The sequence below is a fragment of the Cornus florida genome, unplaced genomic scaffold (assembly GCF_030987335.1).
Source record: "Cornus florida cultivar Cherokee Brave unplaced genomic scaffold, ASM3098733v1 CherokeeBrave_3.0.0_Hap2_Chr01, whole genome shotgun sequence".
NCBI lineage: Eukaryota > Viridiplantae > Streptophyta > Magnoliopsida > Cornales > Cornaceae > Cornus > Cornus florida.
Window position 1 is genome coordinate 111,053,315 of NW_026775571.1, and position 21,824 is coordinate 111,075,138.

Sequence of the window (21,824 nt, forward strand, 5' to 3'; positions counted from 1 at the left end):
AATTCATTTAGACTTGATTTGAAGTTGTATTCAAGATCATTTTAGTTTGCTCATAAATGTCAACAAGACTATACAAATTTATGTTTATGAACATATTTCAATATTGTTTAGGATTGATTTGTTTATTACACGAGTTCGATCTCTCCTTGTTTACTTAATAAACAAGCCTTAAACAAGTAGAGTTGGAACTGTTCGTAAAGAGTTATGTTGATTTGCAGCCCTAAACCTCTTACAGTAGCCGGAGAGCTTAGGGCTTGTTTGACTAATGCTTTTCTTTCGTATTTTTTGTTATTGCTAGTGTATTGTAGCAAAACAAAAGCACGTAGTATATTTGATAACGTTTGCTATCATTTGAATAATACCGAAACGCTTTCAAAACTGAGGCCAAAATCAGAAATATCAAAATGATACTTTTATTTGATTTCGCACTATAACAAAGCATTGTTCAATAAGAAAATTATTTTTTATTTTTTCTAAATTAATATTTTTAATTAGCCATTCAAATTTTTAAATTTGCAACCTTTTTTATCAAATATGTTGTCATATTTTTATTTTAAAAAATCTTATAATAAATTTACATTACCAATCAAGTTTTAAAATAATATTAAACACACTCTGAAACAAAAATAATAGTTCTCTTTAGGTTAAAGCATCTCCCAAACGGACCTCAATTAGAAACTTTTCAACTGTTGAGTTTCCAAAAGAGAAGTCTGTAAATATGTGCGCTTTAGAGGGTTTAATTATTAGATTCCTAAATTGTCTCAAACATTCGCAAAAAGTCGTAATTTCTCTGTATGAAAAAAAAAAAAAAAAAAAAAAAAAAAAAAAAAAAAATCTAACGTGACGCACTTTTTCCCATCTACTATATACTCCCTCTTTCTCCGTCTCTCTCTTTCCCTTTCAGTCTCTCTCTCTCTCTCTCTCTAGTCTCTCGGTCTATAATGGTATAAAAGGACATCCAGAAATAATGGCAGTTGGGTTAATTGATGAGAGAGAAAGTAAAAGCAGAGGCACAAACAGACCCATTCGGTAGTATTCTCAGTACCTTCCATTTCCATCACTCCAAACCCATTGCAGAAGCCAAGTTTTTTTCCATTCTCACTCCCTTCACACACACATATATATGTATGTGGAAGTCTTCTTTGAAGAGAATAATATTATTGTGTAATGTGTAGCTTGAATGAGCTACGAATATGCTCGATTGCTGACTTGAATCTGTCAATTTTGTGTGGAGATCTGGTTTACTCAAAGGTTTTTCTGCTGAATTAGTTTTTCGTGCCTTTGAAGTCCAAAATTAGGGTATTTCGGTGGTTATTGCTTCGATTGTCTGTGAGTGATCAGTGAAGCTGAAATCTGAAGAGTTCGTCATGTTTTTAGGAATTAGAAGCTCATGACCTTCGGGTAGATGAGAATCGGGAGGTTTCTAGAGTTGAAGCAAGCAATAAGGGTTTGTGTGAGGGTTTTTTTTTGGGGTCTTGACTCTTGAGCTGGAAATGTGCAGGTTAATTAGTTGAAAATTTGTCAACATGAAGTTCTTTATTACAGATTGGTGTATTTGGGTTTGGACGAAGAAGATCAAGAACGGATGAAGCTGAAACCCATCGTGGTTTGGTTGAAGATAATGGAATCATTGTTTCTTAGCACCAAATCTGGTTGGTAGGAGGTGGTAATTTTGCATAGTACATTCAGATTTGGGTGGATTTTGGGAGGGCACAGTTAATGTATGATGGTGTTTTTAAGTGGGAAGGAAGTGGATGAAGCGGTTGTTCAGCTCTGTGGGTGTCTTCTTTTGGGCTACCTAGTACTGAATTGTTGGTGATACTACTAGTTTCGGGTTTGGTTTTGTGACTCCAAATTTGGGGTTATAATTTTTTTGTTAACTCTGCAATTATGAGGCGCTTTTCTAATGGTTTGTCGCCTGAAGGTACGCTTTTTGTTTGCTTGTATATTTGGTGTGTTTCTGGTTTGGTTCATTTACTCGGTTGAACTTGTTTTTTCCTTTCTGTAGTTAAAATAGAGTATGACTTCTTGTTGGGGTGACTTCACTTCATGAGTCAGGTCGCATGGATGTCATTGTTTGCACTTTAGTTTCCTGGGTCTGTCTTTTTCATTTATTTTCTGGGATTAGAGTAAATCTGTAGCACTTAATTCAGTTGCAAGAGATAATTGCTTTAGCTTCTTGCTCTAAACTAAATTCTTGGAGTGAATTCACACTATGTTTTTGGGATCTGAGACATCATTAGCAGCACTGTATTTCTTGGGTTTCTGTCTTCTTTTTTTCTGGTTCTGGTTTTGGTATGTCATCTTCCCTTCATTCATTCAGGTTCAGAACATTTAAATTTCAGCATACAAATGAAATTGCTGCAGCATTTGCATCCTCATATAATAATATGATTACCGTAGGCATATAATTCTGGGAGAATCCTCATAGAGTAGTTAAGTAGGCTGTTCAGCTTGGCTCAAGCTGATGACCCTGAGCAATTGGGACGCATGTTTCCTATCTCCGGAAATCCTTTTCATTATTGAAATTCCTTGAGATGGAAGTTTGTGCAGACTTGGAATTGTCTAATTGGTGTTTCTGTAATAAGACATTGAAACCCAAATTGTTGTTCTTTTCTTGAAATTGATAATGCTATGGATTTAAATTTTCAGGGGAGAATATATGTCTAAATTCCGAACTTTGGCATGCATGTGCGGGTCCTCTCGTTTCCCTACCTGTTGCTGGAAGCCGTGTAGTATATCTCCCTCAGGGTCATAGTGAGCAGGTCAGTTCATGTGGATTGGTGGTTATATTTTGAAATTGATCCATGCAATGTAGGCAATTTGTTTATTTGTATTTTCTCAGCAAAGAGCATATACTTACTCTAATTTCTGGGTTAAAGAAAATGTTGTATCGTGGTGGATCTATATATGCATTCTTCTTTCTATTATTAAAATGAAATCTGTAATAAATTCTATAGTATTTAAGAGTAGTACCCTTCAACTGTAACAAAGGGCTTCAAAAGTTCTCTGCTAAGTTGCTAGTCCTGATCTATTTTCCTTCATGTACCTGTGTTGACGTGATACAATATGGGTATAGGTACAGGATATATGTCCTGCACATGAACCCAGATTGGACACCCTGACCCTTCACTTAGCATGATTGAAGAAGAAGAAAAAATCAAATTTCATAGCAAAGATAAGTTTTCTAGAAGGTTAAGCAAACACACACACCCATGCCTTCACTGAGGCTCAAACTCCTGACCTCCCCTTTTGAGAGGAGGGCTTGTACCAACTTGGCTATTGCAAGGGCCTTGTAGCCTAGTGATACTTCTTCACCTTCCAAAGTAGAAGTTGAGGGTTAAAGTCCCCATAGGGGCAAAAAGTGGGTGTGTGAGTTTGTTTTTTGCCAATGAAAAAATGATAAGTTTCTATCTACGAGATAGATGGAAACCCTTTTCTTGTACCACATCCCAGTTTGAATAATAGTTAAGTATATTCTTATAAAATAATATCATTAAACACTACATTATAGTGAAACATATAATGTATTTTCATGTGTAGTACGTGTCTACATACCTATATCTAACATTTGAACACATCCCGTTATCCCAAGATTTGGACACACACACGCACCCGGTGCACTCACCCGAGCCAGGTAACATAGTCCCTGAGTATAAATATCCACGTCTTCAGCTAAATGATATGACAACTGCATATATATATATATATATGAAAATCTTCAGCTTTTTTGTGTTTATGTATTTATTTTTCAGCAAGTGTTTTTGATATATTTATTTTGACCCTACTTGTCTCCACTCGTGATAATATATGGTGATTTCTTGAAAAGATACAAGATGTTATTAGTTTTCATTTTCTATTCTTAAAAACCGAATCTGTAAGGACTTTAGCAATTTTATGTGCTAATTGTACGCATATGTATATATGATTTCAACACGACTATTTAAAATGATATCAGGTATAGGGGACCTGTTCTAGACACACTGGTCACATATAGAAGCATGTGATATCTTATAATCTGTAAGAACACAAGATGCATACCTTCTACTCCCTTCTCTTGCCATATCATTATCAACTAGAAAATAAAATAAAAAAAATATTTGCCAGGCTTAGCGGAGAGACTGCAATTACTATATTCATCTGTCTTTTGTTTTGATCTGGTCTAAACCAACTTGAACTACAAACCTTTAGGGTAAATATTACCCATTGAATTTTGATTCAAATCATGTAAGTTATTGCAGGCATGCAGTGGGAATGTGATGGAAATGTGTTTTTTTATTCAATCAGTTTTTCTTTTTAATTTTTCCACCAAAACCCATGGTTCCATATTGTTAATATATAGGAACTTTTGTAAACAATTTAGACCAGGTTTTACACAATATATGAGTTTCAAATGTGGCTTTTTAATCAAAACTAAGATTTAGGTTATTTTAACTATAAAACTTTTAATTTTCACCATGTTTTACAAATTAACTAATCATACATCAAAGGAAATTCTTTTCGGAAGAGAACCCCTCAACTAAAAATTCTTATTTTTAATATTGTTCTTACAGTTTCTAGGATAAAATGGTATTTTTATGCAACATAAAGTGTTCTACTTTGACAACTCATTTTGAAGCAAAAATGCAACAAATTGAACATATTGAAATGATTATTAGGTGCATGTACAACCAAAAGTGTCGAGCACATATTTCATACCCATGTCTAAGTCATATATCTGACACGGGTACTTTACGCATTTAGAGGAATCCATGTAACACAGTTCTCAAATGAAATAGGAAAATCTTATACTATTCCCTACTCAATTAAGTGTATTTAACATGCACTGAGCTCAAAGCTTATCTGGTCTCTCCACCAATCAAACATTCCCGTCAATCTGGTTTTATGCAAGCAATTAATATCTTGCTTACATAGCAAAAAATTATTAAAGAATCAATATGGTTTTATTTTAACACTTAATTTTGAGTGCCATATGTTATGCACATTGAAATACAAATTTTAGTAATATGACATCCAACAATTTTATGCATTCTATATAGGTTGTTGCATCGACGAACGAGGAAGTTGATGCCCATATCCCTAACTACCCAAGCTTACCTCCACAACTCATATGTCAGCTTCACAATGTGACCATGCATGTAAGGAATCATTGGTTTCATTTCTTGGTTCTGAATACTTTTACAAGCTGATCTCTGGAGACTCAATTTTTTTTTTTTTTTTGTTCATACAGGCAGATGTGGAGACAGATGAGGTATATGCTCAAATGACCTTGCAACCACTGAGCCAGGTATGCTTGTTAGTCTAAATTAAGTTCTATTTTCGAGTCTTCTTGTCTTCTTTTTTCCCCCTAAATAAACATTTTTTTTAGCAAGAGCAAAAGGATGCCTTCCTTCTAGCAGATTTGGGTGCCCCCAGTAAACAGCCTACAAATTATTTCTGCAAAACATTGACAGCCAGTGACACAAGTACTCATGGAGGGTTTTCAGTTCCTCGCCGGGCAGCTGAAAAAGTGTTTCCTCCACTGGTAAATCTTTTTAGCTGCTCTAGAATTAAACTGTCCAGTTTTATGATTTCCATACACTTGAATCCCTTGTATGTCTGAGATAATACTCTTATCCAACAGGACTTCTCCCAGCAGCCTCCAGCTCAAGAGCTAATTGCACGGGATCTGCATGATAATGAATGGAAATTTAGACATGTATTTCGTGGTGAGTTTTCTAATGAGAACTTATTACCAAAAATAAAAAAATAAATAGAAAGAAAGAAAAGAAAGAGCAGATATGGCATGTCAAATACCTTCTTTGTTATCACTGATATGATCGGCCATTTTGTCCCATCCCCACCTCCTTATGCCTGCATGCATTTACAATCACTCTTTCTTGCTTGGCATTGTCTTCTTGTTACCAACTTTTCTCCCTTGAGTTGTTGGAAATGAAACTCGGAGTGCAGTTGTTATAATTGTACCTTCCAGTTACCGGAGGTTTAAGTTTGAACTAGAAATTCAAACGATTTGCTTGAAGAGTTTGAAAATCTGGTTCTTGAAAGGGAGAATGAATTGCTATGAAGTTGTATTCCTAATTGGGGTGATGTTCTTTTGATTTTTCTTTTTTGCTTTTCTTTTTTTCCTAAATATTGAGTAAAGGAAAATTTCACCTTATATTGAAGTTCAGTCTTCACGCTTATGATCATCACACTCATTGCAACTGTCCCACAATGCATAAAAATGATATAGCTTACATTTAAAATGCACTGTCTAATATCATGTTATTCGTTAGTATGTTATAACTTACATTTACAATGCACAATCTACAGGGTGTCAGCTATATATTTGTTAACTTGATCATGTTTCATTTGGTTACATCATTAATGCTACCTACTTCACAAAGGAACAGAAAAATTAAATTTAATCATTTGTCATTTGTATTTTCTATTCATTATTTCAATTTAGAAGTTTGATTCTTTATTGTATACTGTCTGGAACAGAAAAATTAAAGCATGATTTGTAAGGATCGAGGTTCTAAATAAAAAATTTGAGTCTTCAGGTTTTATTTAAATTCCAGTTGGGTGCCAAATTAAGTCTTCAGGTTTTATTCATGCCATCTTTTGAGAGTGATTTCGGAAACCTGTTTCTAGAATTGACCGAGTATTGGCACCAACTTTCTGAAAAATGACTACTTGAAACCTGTTGTGAGTTCTTAGTAATTGCTGGTTCTACTTTTATGGCAGGCCAGCCGAAGAGGCATCTTCTTACAACAGGATGGAGTGTGTTCGTAAGTGCAAAAAGACTTGTTGCGGGTGATTCAGTCCTTTTCATATGGTAGGTAATGCTGTTTTTCTGTTTTGGCCTTCTCTCCAATGTCCCTTCCTAAAGTTGCGAAGGAATAGAACCATGATTGAGACTATCTCCCATCTGTTTTGTGCAAATGTGGACTTTTGGGTTCACTATAAATCTTCAAAACTGATTTCTTTGACTGATTCTAACTTGGAGACAAAAGGGAAAAAAAGAAAAAAAAAATTTAATAGAGTTTGAGATGTATTTCCTTTGTTGACCTTCGAAGTAACAAATTTTTTTCCTCCCCCTTTATGATAAATCTTCTTTTTTCTTTTCCATATTGTTTCCGATACTTGATAGACAAACCAGTTATGTAGCCAATATTGTTTCTCTTTTTCTTTTTTCTTTTTTCTTTTTTTTTTTTTTTTTAGGAATGAGAAGAATCAATTGCTCATTGGTATCCGGCATGCTAATCGGCCACAAACTATGATGCCTTCTTCGGTTATATCAAGTGACAGTATGCACTTGGGGCTTTTTGCTTCAGCAGCTCATGCGGCCAAAACTAATAGTCCCTTCACCATTTTTTATAATCCAAGGTGTGTTTCGTTGCAAGTAGGCAAATTATATATTTTGAAGCCTTTCATGATTTGTAATTTTCAATCTCTTAAATTCAGGGCTAGCCCATCAGAATTTGTCATACCTCTGGCCAAATATGTTAAAGCAGTCTATCATACTCGAGTTTCTGTTGGCATGCGTTTTCGATTGCTGTTTGAAACTGAAGAATCCAGCGTTCGTCGGTAGGTTTCAAATATATTTAAATTACTATTATGGTTGCTATTATTCTCGCTTTTTTGTGTTTTGTTTCTTATATTTTGAGGATCAGGATTGGAAAATAAACTTTAAAGAGTTGCATCTGGGATATCTCTAGGTGCAAATATTACCAAAGAGATCCCTTGGAACCATTTGATTTCTGGTATTAGTCTTTACGAGGAACAATGGAGTGTTGGATATGACGTAGCTACTCTTCTTTTATTCAATAGGTTTCTGTTGGTAAAATTGTAGCTAGATTTAGTACCAAGAACGTTGTTTGGGTTTTAGTCATTATCACCTTCATGTTTCTGTATCCAAGCTGCTTTTCTTTTTTCTTGTTAGCATCAATTCCTTCTTTTAAAACTAAAAGTTGTGGATGTTTAAAGTTGTAACAACTATGTTCGTTCAGCTGCATGGGCACTATAACTGGCATAGGTGACTTGGATCCTGTTCGATGGCCAAACTCACATTGGCGCTCATTGAAGGTTTGTTCATCACTGCTTTATGATGATTTGTAGTTCATTCTTTTATCGATTTTCAGCAAGACACGGTTGATAAATAACTGTGTTGCTACTTCAATTTCATACCAATATGACGGTTAGAATGAATAAAGTATGATAAACTGTGACGTGACTAATGCAGGTTGGCTGGGATGAATCTACAGCTGGGGAAAGGCAGCCGAGAGTGTCCTTATGGGAGATTGAACCACTAACAACGTTCCCTTTGTATCCATCCCCATTCAGCCTCAGAGTTAAGCGACCATGGCCACCTGGATTGCCCTCTTTCAGTGGTATGCTTACCTTAAAGATGGAAAATGCAGTATATCTCATAATTCTATTACATCCTATCGTAGTCTCATTTTTGCTGTTTATAAAAGATATAATCTTTGCTTCCTTTTTTTTTTTTTTTTTTTCACATCCTGTCTCATTTATTTCAATGAAACATCAAGTATTAAATTTCGAAAAGCAAATTTTATATTTTGATCTGTAACTTTTGTTGCCCCAAGGAATCAAGGATCAAGATCTGGGAATGAATAATCCACTCATGTGGCTTCGTGGAGATAATGGGGACTGTGGGATCCAATCTCTCAACTTTCAGGGAATTGGTGTCTCTCCCTGGATGCAGCCAAGGCTTCATGCCTCCATGCTTGGTATGCAAGGTGACATATATGACGCTGTGACTGCTGCTGATCTTCAAGAGATGAGGGCTGTGGATCCTTTTAGACAGGCACCTCAATCCGTTATGCAATTCCAGCAAGCCCAAAGTGTCCCCAACAGACCACCTGTATTAATGCAGCCCCAAATGTTGCAGCAGTCTATGCCTCTACCCACCTTTCTTCAAGGTGTTCAGGAGAACCAGTCCCATTCCCAGGATCTTTATCTGTCTCGTCTTCTTCCACAACAATTGCAGCACCAGCATTCATTCACTGATCAACAGCAGCAGCAGCCACCGCTATCACAACAACAGCAACAGCAGCGGCAAATGGTTAATCATCAGCACACTTTAGGTGTTGTCTCTAACCCGTCTCAGTTTGATTCAAGCTCTCAAGCCCAGTCATCCTCATTGCAAGCCATCTCTTCCATGTGCCATCAGCAGAGCCTTTCAAGCTCAAATGGGAACCCTGCTACCGGTCCTATTGTTTCTCCACTACAGTGTCTTTTGGGTTCACTCTCCCAGGATGAAACATCCCACCTGCTCAACATCCGTAGAAACGATGCCCTGTTGTCTTCTGCAGGCTGGCCAGCAAAGCGTGTTGCGATCGATCCTCTTCTTCCCTCTGGACAATCACAATGTATTTTGCCCCAGGTGGAACATTTGGGACCCTCCAATACAGACATCTCTCAGAATACTGTTTCATTGCCGCCATTTCCTGGCAGAGAGTGTTCAATTGATCAAGAAGGGAGCAATGATCCCCAGAGCCATACTTTATTTGGGTTTAATATAGATTCCTCAGCTCTTCTAATGCAGAATGGGATGTCCGGCCTTAGGGGAGTTGGTAGTGATAGTGATTCCACAACCATACCATTTTCTTCTTCGAATTATTTAAGTACTACAGGCACTGATCTTTCTTTTAATCCAGCATCCACACCTTCTAGTTGTATTGATGACTCGGGTTTCCTGCAGTCTCCTGAAAATTTGGATCCAGCAAACCCACCAACTAAAACCTCCTATGTTAAGGTGAGTTGTCACATTTGGTTTATGTATGTGTATTATGCTGATTCAATACTTCGGATGTGCTTTATGGATGTAGATTGCTTGTCCTGTTTCTTTACGAGCATTCCTGGTGATTTGATTTGTAGTTCTCATGTAGTCCTCCCTCTCCCAAACCCCACAATAACTTTTCTTGCTAAGTTAGTTTCCTTGTTTGTTGCTATGTTCGTGATCTGGCCACAGCTTTAATAAGTATCTCTATTTCCTTTCTTAGTTTTTAATATAACTGTTATTTTTACTGACAGGTTTACAAGTCAGGGTCCTTCGGAAGGTCACTTGATATCACCAAATTCAGCAGCTACCATGAGCTGCGCGGTGAGCTTGCTCGCTTGTTTGGCCTTGAAGGCCAGTTGGAGGACCCTGTGAGATCAGGCTGGCAGCTTGTATTCGTTGACCGGGAGAATGATGTTCTTCTCCTCGGTGATGACCCCTGGCAGTGAGTTTCCCATCTTTACTGTTTTTATGATGCACAAATTTGACTAATATTTCCACAGCTTGCAAGTTGTTTGGACTATTAATGAAGAGGAATGAGTTGCATCTAATAAGTTTCAGACCTAAATCTTGGTTATTCAAATGCCATCTCTTCACCTCATATATTTTATGCTTCTTTTTTTGCTTTCTTTCAATGGCAGGGAGTTTGTAAACAGTGTTTGGTGTATCAAGATCCTCTCGCCACAAGAAGTGCAGCAGATGGGCAAACGAGGTCTGGAACTTCTAAACTCTGTCCCAAATCTCCCGATTCAGAATCTCTCAATGGCGGCTGCGATGACTATGCAAGCCAACAGGAGTCATGAAATTTGAGCACTCGGTTCTCTTGATTATTGCAACGGTTGAACCAGTTAAAAAAAATCATCTCTACTGTAATATTATCATTTCTTCCAATTCTTACATGATAGGAAGGATCGTGTAATCCTAGATTAAGCTCATATAAGCTTAATACTGTAATTATGCTATTATGATCTCTCCCTGCTTCTATGCTTTTGGAATATACATCAATGGTATTAATTAGCAGAATATGTTTGTGAAGATGGTTGTTTTCATCCTCTGGCAATCTGTTTATGATTGCAAGGGAATTGATTTTAACTCGAATTTAATCGACATCCAATCTTTTTGGATTTGGAGTTGATATGTAGCAAAATGTTTTTAGGAGTCGGGACATGTGGAAGGGTCTCTCCCTCACACACACATTTTTGTATTCTGTGCTTCTTTTCAATTTAGATTAATTTCCTGTACTGATGTGTTCAAATGTATGCACAGACAAGATGTAGCGGTTTTTCAGTGTTCCCATTGAAAAGGAATGATTTGCATGTAATTGATCATCTCCTGAAGTCTTGTGTTGAATGGTTATATAGTTATATACAATTCACAATTTGTCTTGGATGATCTCTTTTACCGTCAAAGCAACCAGACCCGTCTATATATGTGATTACTTCCCATTTGGTGGAGCTGGGTTTCTGACCTAAAAGTTGAATTGAAAATGAAATGCAATCAATTCCACGCGCACACACAAAAAGGGCCCATGCGATCCTTCGTAGATCTGACATTGTAATGGTACCTCATGTGTCCCTACTTTTCCTGTGTATTATTTGTATGCTTACTGTCCACTTCTTTACACACTTGTGTTCATCATGATATTTTCAAGTCAATATATAGGGACATCAAAGCTGGACTGTTTTTAATTGTGGGACAGGCTTTGTGTATCATGTGTATGGTTACTGTTTCATTTCTTTACACACTCGGATTGTGCCTGTGAAGATATATTTTCAAGTTTATTTGGGAGATCAAAGCTGGACCCTTTTTTGTTTTTTTGTTTTTAATTGTGGGACAGGTTTTGGTATGTATGAAGGCCGACTTAGAGCTTATCTTGTAGTAGTAGTAGTAGTATCTTATTATATTAATGTGTGTTGACAGCTCACTCAAGTTGTGGAAATTAGAAAGGACCTTTTAAGAGGAGGGGATGGAATGGTGACAAGGCAGGCAATTATATATCAACAAAACAATAATGGTCCCCAATTAAAGGGGTAGGGATGGACTACCAACAACCCTATTTCTTTGTGAGGGTTGGGAGGCCTTTGTTTTTCAACAAAGGAGCGCTGTGTTGACCCCCAGCAACCACCAAGGTTTTCATCTTGTTTAAATATTTGTGGCGCGTTTTGCCATGTTGGCTGCTTCGTTTCATGATCGGCTGGAAGTGCAAGCTTATTGGATATCGCGGGCCTGCTTGGTTTGTCATTTAGAAAACAGATCTGAACAATTAAAAAATTATTTTCAGATAATTATAAAAGACAGTTTTCTACACATATGTATTTTTTGAATTTAATTTTTAAAAAACTCTCAGCCGATTAGGTTTTTGTATAGTTTTCTAGATTTTTATAGTTCCTAAAAAGCAAAAACTATTCTTAGAAAACTTCACCAAGCAAGCCCGGGTCGGTGATGGTCTTAGGGGAGATGAACACGATGAGGAAAGAATTGGCTTCAGGTGTCCACGGAAAGAGGACAATAAATCAAAGTTTTTTGTGCAAGTGAAGATGGTAGAGAATGGAACTGTATGGAGATGTAGCAAAGTTGAGTTTTGGAGGTTGGAGGTTGGGTTATGATTTATGATAGATTTGTTTTGTCCAAACACAAGGAAGTCAGAATGGTCGTAGTGCAAAGGCAAGGGGTGTTTGTAGGTTGGGTTTGGTTCTTGGGTTCAGCTAGAATAATGGCCAATCTTGAAATTGAGGCTCACAGCCTGAGGACAAAATCATCTCTTTATTTTTCGGAAAGTAAGGACAAAATCATCATCACCCATTGCAATTTGTATACCCCACCCATTGGAAGGGAAAGTTAAAAAACAAACTATACTTTTGATGCAAAGTGACTTTGTCCTCCAACTCAACCATTTTTACCATTGACCAAATCTAATGTGAAGTATGCTTTTATTAATTTAGCATGTATATATATATATATATATATTTTCTTTTTGGGGTTTTTTTTTTTTTTTTCTTCTGTGACTTTTTTGTGCAATTGAATTGAGTTTTCTCGTAAACCACCAAAAAAAAAAAAAAATTGACAATGACATTATTATCGTTACCAATGGATGCTTTGAATCCGCGGTGATTCTTTGTTAGTGTTATAGGCATCTCAATTATTATTATTACCATAATTATTGTGAAAAATGAACCAAGAGTACTGCTGAAAGGATGTTTGCATCGTGTTGATTTCTTTGATTTTGGAAGCTTCAAAATAAATTATTGATTATTATTATTATTATTTTTTTTATTGACAAGAAATATACTCACGCACCCGCAATATCTGGACTTTCTCCTTTCAAAGATAAGAGAGTACCATTAGGCTACACCTTGCCTTTGGTAAATATTGGTTAATTAATCATGGGGATATATGGAAAGGGAAGGGAAGTGCAGTTTCAGTTTGCAATCTCCTTGTGATGTGATATTGTGGGTGAAGGGAAAGTCCAAATACTTGTAATAACCATAAATATAACTTAAGGCCCTCTTATACTTCCACCTTTTGTTCTGGGGAAAACTGAAAAAAATGGAAATCTCTTCCCTACTCATAATATATTGGACTGAAGCCATGCATGAAAAACAGCAATGGTGGTGTCGACAACATGCATGAACCAGAATACTTGTTGGCTTTATTAAAGGTCTATAAACTGAAATACCAGTTAGTTAGCAACGGAGGAGGAGCAGCATGAAAAATGGCTTGGCTGTGGAAAGCTTTTGACAGCAAAAACGAGCAGCATGAAAAATGGCTTGGCTGTGGAAAGCTTTTGACAGCAAAAACAACCAACGAGTCGTGTAGGAGCTCGAATCGGGTTCAAGCAGAGCTCGAACTCTTTGACTACATGACCTAGTTGAGCTATTAGGTCCCCCTTTTCTAAGTTCTCATTGTCCCAAACTCCATCTTTACCCCTACCAATTATTATGGACGATCATGTCATTGCCATCGCATTAGTATTATTGGAAAAACAGGAAAATTGTGGTATATAGGTCACTGAAAATCCAACCAACCATTTTTCATATTCATTCATGTAACATTTATATCATTTAGGTTTAGGAGAAGAAGTCATAATGTAGACATCAATTGCATGATTCACTTTCTGTAAAAACTTACACTCAAGTTGTTCAGTAAGTACAAGGATGGATTGCATAACTACACTACAAAGATGAACCCAAGGTGGATTACAGAAGATGCTACATCAGCTAAGTGGTTGTATAAGAACGGAACATCCTATCTGCTATGTTTCCTAGTTTTATCTCAACCATCCACAACAGACGAAAGGGGATGTAGGAAGTTGACCTGTTTGACGAATGTATTCAGCCTGAGCTGCGGTTTTTTCAGCATGTCGATTTCTTCTGGCTTCTGCTGCAGTCCGTTTTTCTTCTGATCTTTCCCTTGACATTGCAATCTTCTTCACCATCTTTGCTTGAGCATGTTCTCTCATTTGTTCAACTTGTGCCTAAAAGTTGTAACACGTTTTAATTACAGCTCATAAAATTTGAAAATCTTAATGAATCTTCATTGCACTCTGCAGCTTTTACAAGTTACTGAGTTCTAATCAGGTTCATTTTTGTTCAAAGAATATGAAACAAGCTTTCAAATGTCATGATTTATGTTGCGTTAATATAATACAGATAATGGGAAAAGGAATCTCAAAATACCTCTGCTCTCCTCATCTCTGCTTCAAGTTTTGCTTTCTGCTGACTTTCCCACGCTTGAATTCTAATTTCTTCCCGCTTATATCTGAAATTTTTATCACACTATTGTCAAAATCTTTTTTAAAAAGTGGAATATATAGTTTAAAGCTGAAAATGAAACCTTTGGTCTTTACAAGCATAATTGTTTAGATTAGTACAACACTGTACAAGCATGAGGGTAATAAGCAGAAACCTTGCATTGTGTTTAGATTTCTCAGCATCCTCCCAGGCAGCTGCACGTTCTTCGAATTCGATCCTTTTAAGTTCCTCACTGACTTCGACTGCAGAGGCATTCTTTTCCTTCTCATCTTTACTTGCCCAGGCAGCAATATTCGCCTTCCCAAGTTGGACGCCAAGGGCTACTATCTCTCTCCTTGTCTTGAGCTTTAATTCTTGCTCTGACAATTCCTTTTTGCTATTTTCTGTTGCACGTTGTGATTCGTCATCGGTGGTGTGCTCCATAGGTGTGGGTGCCGGTGCTCCTCTTCGAGGTGTAGATGGGACCGAAGACATTGGGCTGCGGAGTGGGGTTGTTGCCCCCTCAGGTGTAGCAGTCCTTGAAGGCTCTTGACTTGGAATGGGTGTCATCTCCGTTCCCATGTCTCTCATTGAAACTGATCTTATGGCCTTTACAACTGCATGATTAATCATCAAAACCAAGCATGAGAAAAAGAATCCCATCCTGAACAATACACAAAAGAGTCCATTGAAGAAATTATGGTTTATCTACAAGAAAGAAAAAAAAAATGAAGCCTAGAAGAAATTTTCTGGGAGAGGAAGTTATGAAGTTTGTGCACACATGAGAATCAAAACTACTAATATCCTTTGCTGCACAGATTGAATGATATGTCGGCCAATGAACGTAGATGATTTATAGCTTCCATATAAACATCAATATAATCTGTGTTACTCTTTCACACCTACAAGCTTAATTATTTTACTCCCCCAGGACCTTTTTGCCCATTTTTGAAAGTCCACAGCACAACAGTTACAAATGGGGACCAAGAAATCTACTTTGGGGATTGAGAGATCAACACCGAGCGTTTGTGTTTAAAGCCACTAGTTTTGGCCTACTGTGGAAGGCATGCAGATTAATAAACTTCTCAATCCACTCTCCCTGATTGATAAGTTTTACCACAAACTTTTCGTACAAGTATGTGTTCTTTACATTGAATGATCAAGTGAAATTCGTATCATTTAGTTAGATGTCATGCATTTATCAAATATATTTATGCAATGCATCTGAAATGAAATTTTCTGAGGAAAATGCAGCTCTGCCCTGCATATATTAACAGAAAATATTTGAAGAAGTGTCTCTAAATTAATTTTTCCAAGAAAGAGAAAACATAAATATCATCAAAAATCAATCCAAAATGCACAAAGAACTCTTTTTCTATTCTCAACCTATGATCTGTTTTAAGTAGAATTACCTGCTGCATCTGCTGTGGAACTCTTTGTACAAGATAAGTCTCTATCATCCACTTCCTTCAAATCCTTACTTTGAGGACACCAATCAATTGACGCATTCGCCCCATTTGTTTGACTCGCCATGGTGTGTGCACCATGGGATTGACAGAAATCAACCCGCTTAATCGATAACTTTTGATCATAACTAGCACAATCAGGAGCAACCCTCATCATGTTTGTCATAGGCAACCGATTTGCTTGACTTTGTAAATGAGTTTTCTTAGAATAATTAGCTTGCACATTTTGCCTATTCATTATCCATTTCTCTGCATCATTCCACTTTGATGACATAGGTCTCGACAGCGACCTTGCCATTGCATTGTGCAGTGATCTCTCCGCTTTATGAAACTCAAAGCTAGATGAACTAGCATTACTATCATAATCAAGATTTTCGTCTTCCAATGCTCTCACTGGGTGAATTGAACTTGAATTACCCCCATCAGTCTTTAAAAATTGTTGCACTTTAACGCGACCACCATCGCCGTTATCCCTCTGTATAAATTCCCTCGGATGACTAGATTTCCGATCGTCCTGACCGGCATCCGACACAGCACCACCGGACAATTTCACTGATGAAACCTCTAAACTGGAAACTGCAAAGTCAAGGCCATAGGCCCAAAATCAGAAAAGTTCTAATGTTTGAAGCAGAGGATTGAAAATTGAAAAAGTTCATTGCTGAGGCCAATAAGAACAAACAACAAAACTAATCTTTGGTGCTGCAATTGAACACATATGTTCTATTCAAGTGATAAAAATTTTAAAAACCATTTTCAATAAGCACCAACAAATAAACTAGTTTGAATTGATTTGGCGCGCGTGTTCTAATGAAAAACATTATTATTTTTACCTAAATTAATGAAAAACAGTTTGCACGCATGGGTTTTGGGGTTAAACCGAGTTGGAGTGATTTACATACCTTCCTCATCAAATTCTCCATCATTGCAGGCTAACAAGCTGTTCTTGAAAAACTCAGAATCTTCAAGCTTAGAAGGGGATGTTCTTGAAGAATTACTATTTGATCCATCTTTCTTTCTCTGATGGTGAGGACCCATTAGCTTCATCCTCAATTTACTTGGAGAAATTATACCAGTCTGCATTAATCAACAAAATGTTCAAACAATTAAATCCAAATTCAACACCTATAAACACAGAGTCTACCAAGAAAATTTCAAAAAGTTTTCAACTTTACAAAAAATCATTTGAGTAGAAACAAACCCATGAATCTATGAAGCCAATTTGAATAGAAAATCAAATTGGTACATTCATCTTAACTATATATATATGTGTATATATATCTTTGGAAACTCCGAATAAGCTTAATCCTATTGAAGAACTCATTTTTCACTCACATTTAATCATTCAAACACAAACCCATATGAGAAAACAACAGAATAAACAACACTGTTCATGAGAAAAAAATGATCAGAGTGACAACACAGATCAATAGCTCCAATTTTCTTGTGTTGGCTTCAAATGTACAGTAAAATATAGACGACTAGTCCTTTATATATTCATTAGCTTGCACAAAGAAGCAATTACCTGGACTTTGTGAATCCTCTCGTACTCCATTAGATCTTCTCTGTCTTTCTCTCTCTAATCTCTCTCTTCGGGATGGAGAAAAGGCAGGCGAGGCCAAGGCTATTTAGAGGGTCGAGAGTAACAGTCTCTGCTCAGTGTTTAGAAGCCGACAGGAGTTACAAGACTAGATCTTGGGTCGGCGATTTTTCACCGATTTATTGACATTTACTCGCCGATTTTTCAGTTATCTTACTTTCCTATCTAGCATATTTATTTCATTTTGACTGAAATAGAAAAGATTTTTGTAATTTCATTTTCACTAAAATAAATAAGAGGAATGATTTTAATACTAGTATTTATTTCATGTTGACTAAAATGAATAGGAGATGTGACTTGGTTGCCTAGATTTTTTATTTTTTAATTTTGAAAATGAAAATATCTTCGAATTTGGTGACTTTTGGTGCACAAAGAACGGCTTTTGATACACGATTGTGAGGTCAAGTTCGAATACGTGCACTGATTTGTAAATAACATATATAATTATATTTAAATATCAATGATCAGTGACTTATTTGGGTTATGTGAATTAAAATTGGGATATTCGAATTTATGATTTGTCTCATAAAACTCTTTTATTGACTAAGTCACTGCAAATTTAAAAATATTAGGGTTGGGCCTAGCTTGAGTTTGTTCAGGCATCACTATTTGCTTAACTTGAGATCGTGAGTTCGAAAGCTGTTAAGCTTAGGCTCGGTTCAGCATATCATTATTTTGAAAAGTTCAAGTTCAACTCGTTTAATAACAAAAGTCGTTCAAATTTGATTTAAATTCTTGTTCAAGATTGTTTTGACTCGTTCATGAACTTATACGAGAATCTACATAAATTTATTTTTATGAACGTATTAATTAACGTATATATATAAAATTATGTTTACAAATATATACGAGATTACACGAATTCATGTTTACGAATCTAAACGAACTGAATTTAACAATGTTCATAGTCGACTTGTTTATTTAAAAACTAAAAATTGAATTCAGCTCCTTTGCTCAACAAACGAGTTGAATTCAACCTTAAACAAGTCGTTTTGGATTCACGCACATTATTGTAAATGTAATTATTTTATAGGCAAAAGTAAAAATAGGCGCCACAGATATTTTGAACAGTGACAAAGATGATGAAGAAGTTTAAATTATACATGTACATGATGATACACGCTTTAGACTTTAGAAGAGTGACAATGAGGAGTAGTTGTTTGAATTTCCAACAGCAGAGTTGCTGTTAAAAGTAAATGAATCATTATCAATCAATCAGATTTTTTTTTTTTTTTTTTTAACTTTATAGTAAGTAGTAATTATGACAGGCGAAGCAAATTGGTCATTAATAAGTTCCAACCCTCCTCTTGTGCCCTAATAATGATCACAACTCATAACTAGTAATCTTTAATTAACTCACAACTTTATTATTTTTGACCATTTGCTCTTCCTAGTGGTCCCCACCTATACTTATTTGGACCCAGGCCTTCTTTCATAAATGGCTTATGGTACTTAACTTTTACATGGTTATACCTCCTCTCAGTGCTCATATTTATATTTTGGAATATTTTAAAATAATTGAGGGTGATAATTCATTGGTTACCTTCAAATTAAAATAGCTAAAGTTCAAAGTTTTTATTTTTTTTTTAATTTTTATTTTTTTCAGTTGCTTTAAATTTTAACTTGCATAATGAAGTATCTTTTAGCCCAATTGTCAAATTGAAACCAAACTCAATCACAAATCACAAAACTCCATTGTGTCATTTAGATTAAGGCAATATTTAGTTTTCTAATTGCTTTATTACACCACTTGCTTATCACTGTTTATAATGATAATTGATAATTAAGGACATATTAGCATTATATTTTTTATTAGGCAAATGATAATTGATCATTAAGGTTTCATTATAACTTAATGGTCATTATCAAGATTGTATCTCAGTACCTGTTTCTAGATTCTATAAATCTCAACTTTGTAACTTTATGCCAACAAAAAGGTAAATACGGACCATCTGGAATCTGAAAAATATTGCAACTGAGAAATTTCTTTTTCAGTCTGCTCTCATTCATGATTCAACTTTTGTTGTAAGGATCACTCTAATTGGTCAGTCAAACCACTCGAAATCCTTTTATCTTTTACACAGGAACATATTAGATTTTTACAATATATTGAATATAATCTTCTATTACATATCTAGTCAGAATCAAATACATATACTAAAATAAATAAATAAATAAATAAATATATATATATATATATTATGGAGCCTCACCATCTACCTCCCCACATATATGTATTAGCTTTGATTCTAAGTAAAGAAATGGTTTTTTTTTTAGTAATTATTTAGCCTTAAAATGTTGTAGGGGATTTAACCCACTGACCCACGTGACACACCTGGTTTGGGCTCAAGTCTGGTACTACCAATGATACTAAATGCCTCAACAAGCAAAGTTCGCCTAACTCATAAGTGTAGTCAAAAGAATGATGAGTCCACGCGCTTCGACTGCAAGACTCATAATCATATTAATGAATCTGAGCTACCGTCGCCTTTGAAAAGATGTGCATTTAATGTAATGGTACTTGTACTCGAGCCAGAAGACCATAATGCTCCTATTAAAGCCTGTAGGGCCATGACGGCTACACTCGATGGAGTCTTGAAGGATTTTGAGACTCATGTAAAAGTCTGAGACTATAAATATAAGTTAGAGGGCACGAAAGAAAAGACTTTTTGGTTGATGCTCCATTGTATCTTGTATTTAGATATCACCCTTTATCATTTGTAATATTGACACATATTCAAGAACCACCACAAATGTAATATTTATATTGTTATTATTTTTTACTTTATTAAATTTACAAATGAACCCTAACGGATTGACCCTAGTAGTGAATGTAAGAAAATTTCTAACTTAAATAGAATTCATGGCCCTAGGTGCATAACCTTGATAAAAAGACATACCAAATACAGAAACTCAGTTTGGAGGGAATACAGCGGAAACGATCTTCAACCCTCTCCTATGTCTGCAAAACTGGATGATGGACTCTAGGATTTCATCTGTTTATATAGTGAGGATTGGGACCGTTTCGATAGTTACGTGAAGAGATGTGTTGGTTCCATTAACCGACACAACTCTTTATATATACATATGTGACTATTCATTCAAATTAATAGCACGTTTAAGGATTAATGTGGTGTAAGACACCCATATTAAATACATGGATAACTGTATATTAATTAATTATAGTTATACTATTATTTTTGCTTACATTCTCCCACTTAGTCTAACAATAATTAATTCCGACCACTTCAAGATCAAAATGATCATAAGTGTACTCCAGAAGTAAATCCATATATTTATAAGAAACACCTCTATTTTTTTTAATTTAGAGTACCTTCGAATTTACTAATATGGGATCAATGACGTCATTATATCATCAATGATATAAGACACCAATGGTCACTGATACTAACAAACTCAACTCCAACGTCACATATATTTTGCATGTGCATCTATTCAATACAATATGCATGCCATGCATCGGTCCTACCATGTCTCAATAAGACACACCGTGTCTCAAAACTGAACACTTAAGTCACAAATTTTCCATACACATGTGCACTACTTTGAAAAATCTAGTAAATGAAGATAATAACTATGATCACAAAATAAAATTGTCTTTACCTGAGCCAAATACAACCTCCCATTAACTAAGTAAATTAATGTTGTCAAAGAGAAATTTGCATGCTTACTATACAACATTAGCGGCAAACCCTTAGTTATGGGATCAACAATCTTTTGTTGGGTATCAATGTGCTCAATTAGACATTAGCTGGTTATGTATCCTTTATTTCACAATAAGGTATTAATGGTCATATTTTAGACCAACTTGAACTCTTGTGTTTCTTTAATACAAGACTGTAGCGGTATTGACTTGAAGTCCAAAACTGATATTTTATAAAGCATGAAATGTGGCCTTATAACATGCGCAATAAACTCCGCTTCTATCACTTATCATAATAGTAAAACAATACTTGAAGTGGATTTGTATACTGTCCTGACAACCAGCAAAGTCAGTTTTCACCACTCCTAGAAATATATGGTTCTTAATTATTTGCAGATACCTTATAAATTTCTTTGCCGCGTACTATAGATCCAAACCAGGATTATTGTGATATCTATCTAACTTTACGATAGCAAATACTATATTATAGTTAACCATATGTAAAATCTGAGCATACATTAGGTTCCCAAAAGCGTAGAAAATGTCTTTTACCTAATCCTGCTCTAGATATTTTCTTGCTCTT

The 21,824-nt window shown here is 35.7% G+C and overlaps 2 protein-coding genes across 3 annotated transcripts; one reads left to right on the forward strand and one right to left on the reverse strand.

Annotated features, from left to right (window-relative positions):
• The first annotated feature begins 922 nt into the window (after positions 1-922).
• Positions 923-10,233, forward strand: LOC132313800 (auxin response factor 6-like). Of its 2 annotated transcripts, XM_059812751.1 has the most exons (13): positions 925-1,924; positions 2,653-2,765; positions 5,040-5,138; positions 5,231-5,287; positions 5,369-5,524; positions 5,624-5,708; positions 6,727-6,817; positions 7,204-7,368; positions 7,447-7,569; positions 7,992-8,067; positions 8,225-8,372; positions 8,589-9,760; positions 10,039-10,233. In XM_059812751.1, exons 1-13 carry the CDS (start codon positions 1,891-1,893, stop codon positions 10,231-10,233), a joined length of 2,514 nt encoding a protein of 837 aa, XP_059668734.1. In that variant the 5' UTR covers positions 925-1,890. The 2 variants fall into 2 exon arrangements, with proteins under 2 accessions (XP_059668731.1, XP_059668734.1); XM_059812748.1 differs by having other exon boundaries at positions 923-1,924; positions 7,204-7,569.
• A 3,565-nt stretch (positions 10,234-13,798) lies between these two features.
• LOC132313814 (uncharacterized) lies at positions 13,799-17,645 on the reverse strand. Its single transcript, XM_059812757.1, has 6 exons — positions 17,503-17,645; positions 16,880-17,054; positions 15,927-16,556; positions 14,690-15,131; positions 14,461-14,542; positions 13,799-14,258 (listed from the first exon to the last, which is right to left on the reverse strand). The coding sequence occupies exons 1-6, from the start codon at positions 17,530-17,532 to the stop codon at positions 14,052-14,054; spliced, it is 1,566 nt and encodes a 521-aa protein (XP_059668740.1). The 5' UTR covers positions 17,533-17,645; the 3' UTR covers positions 13,799-14,051.
• Between the last annotated feature and the right edge of the window lie 4,179 nt (positions 17,646-21,824).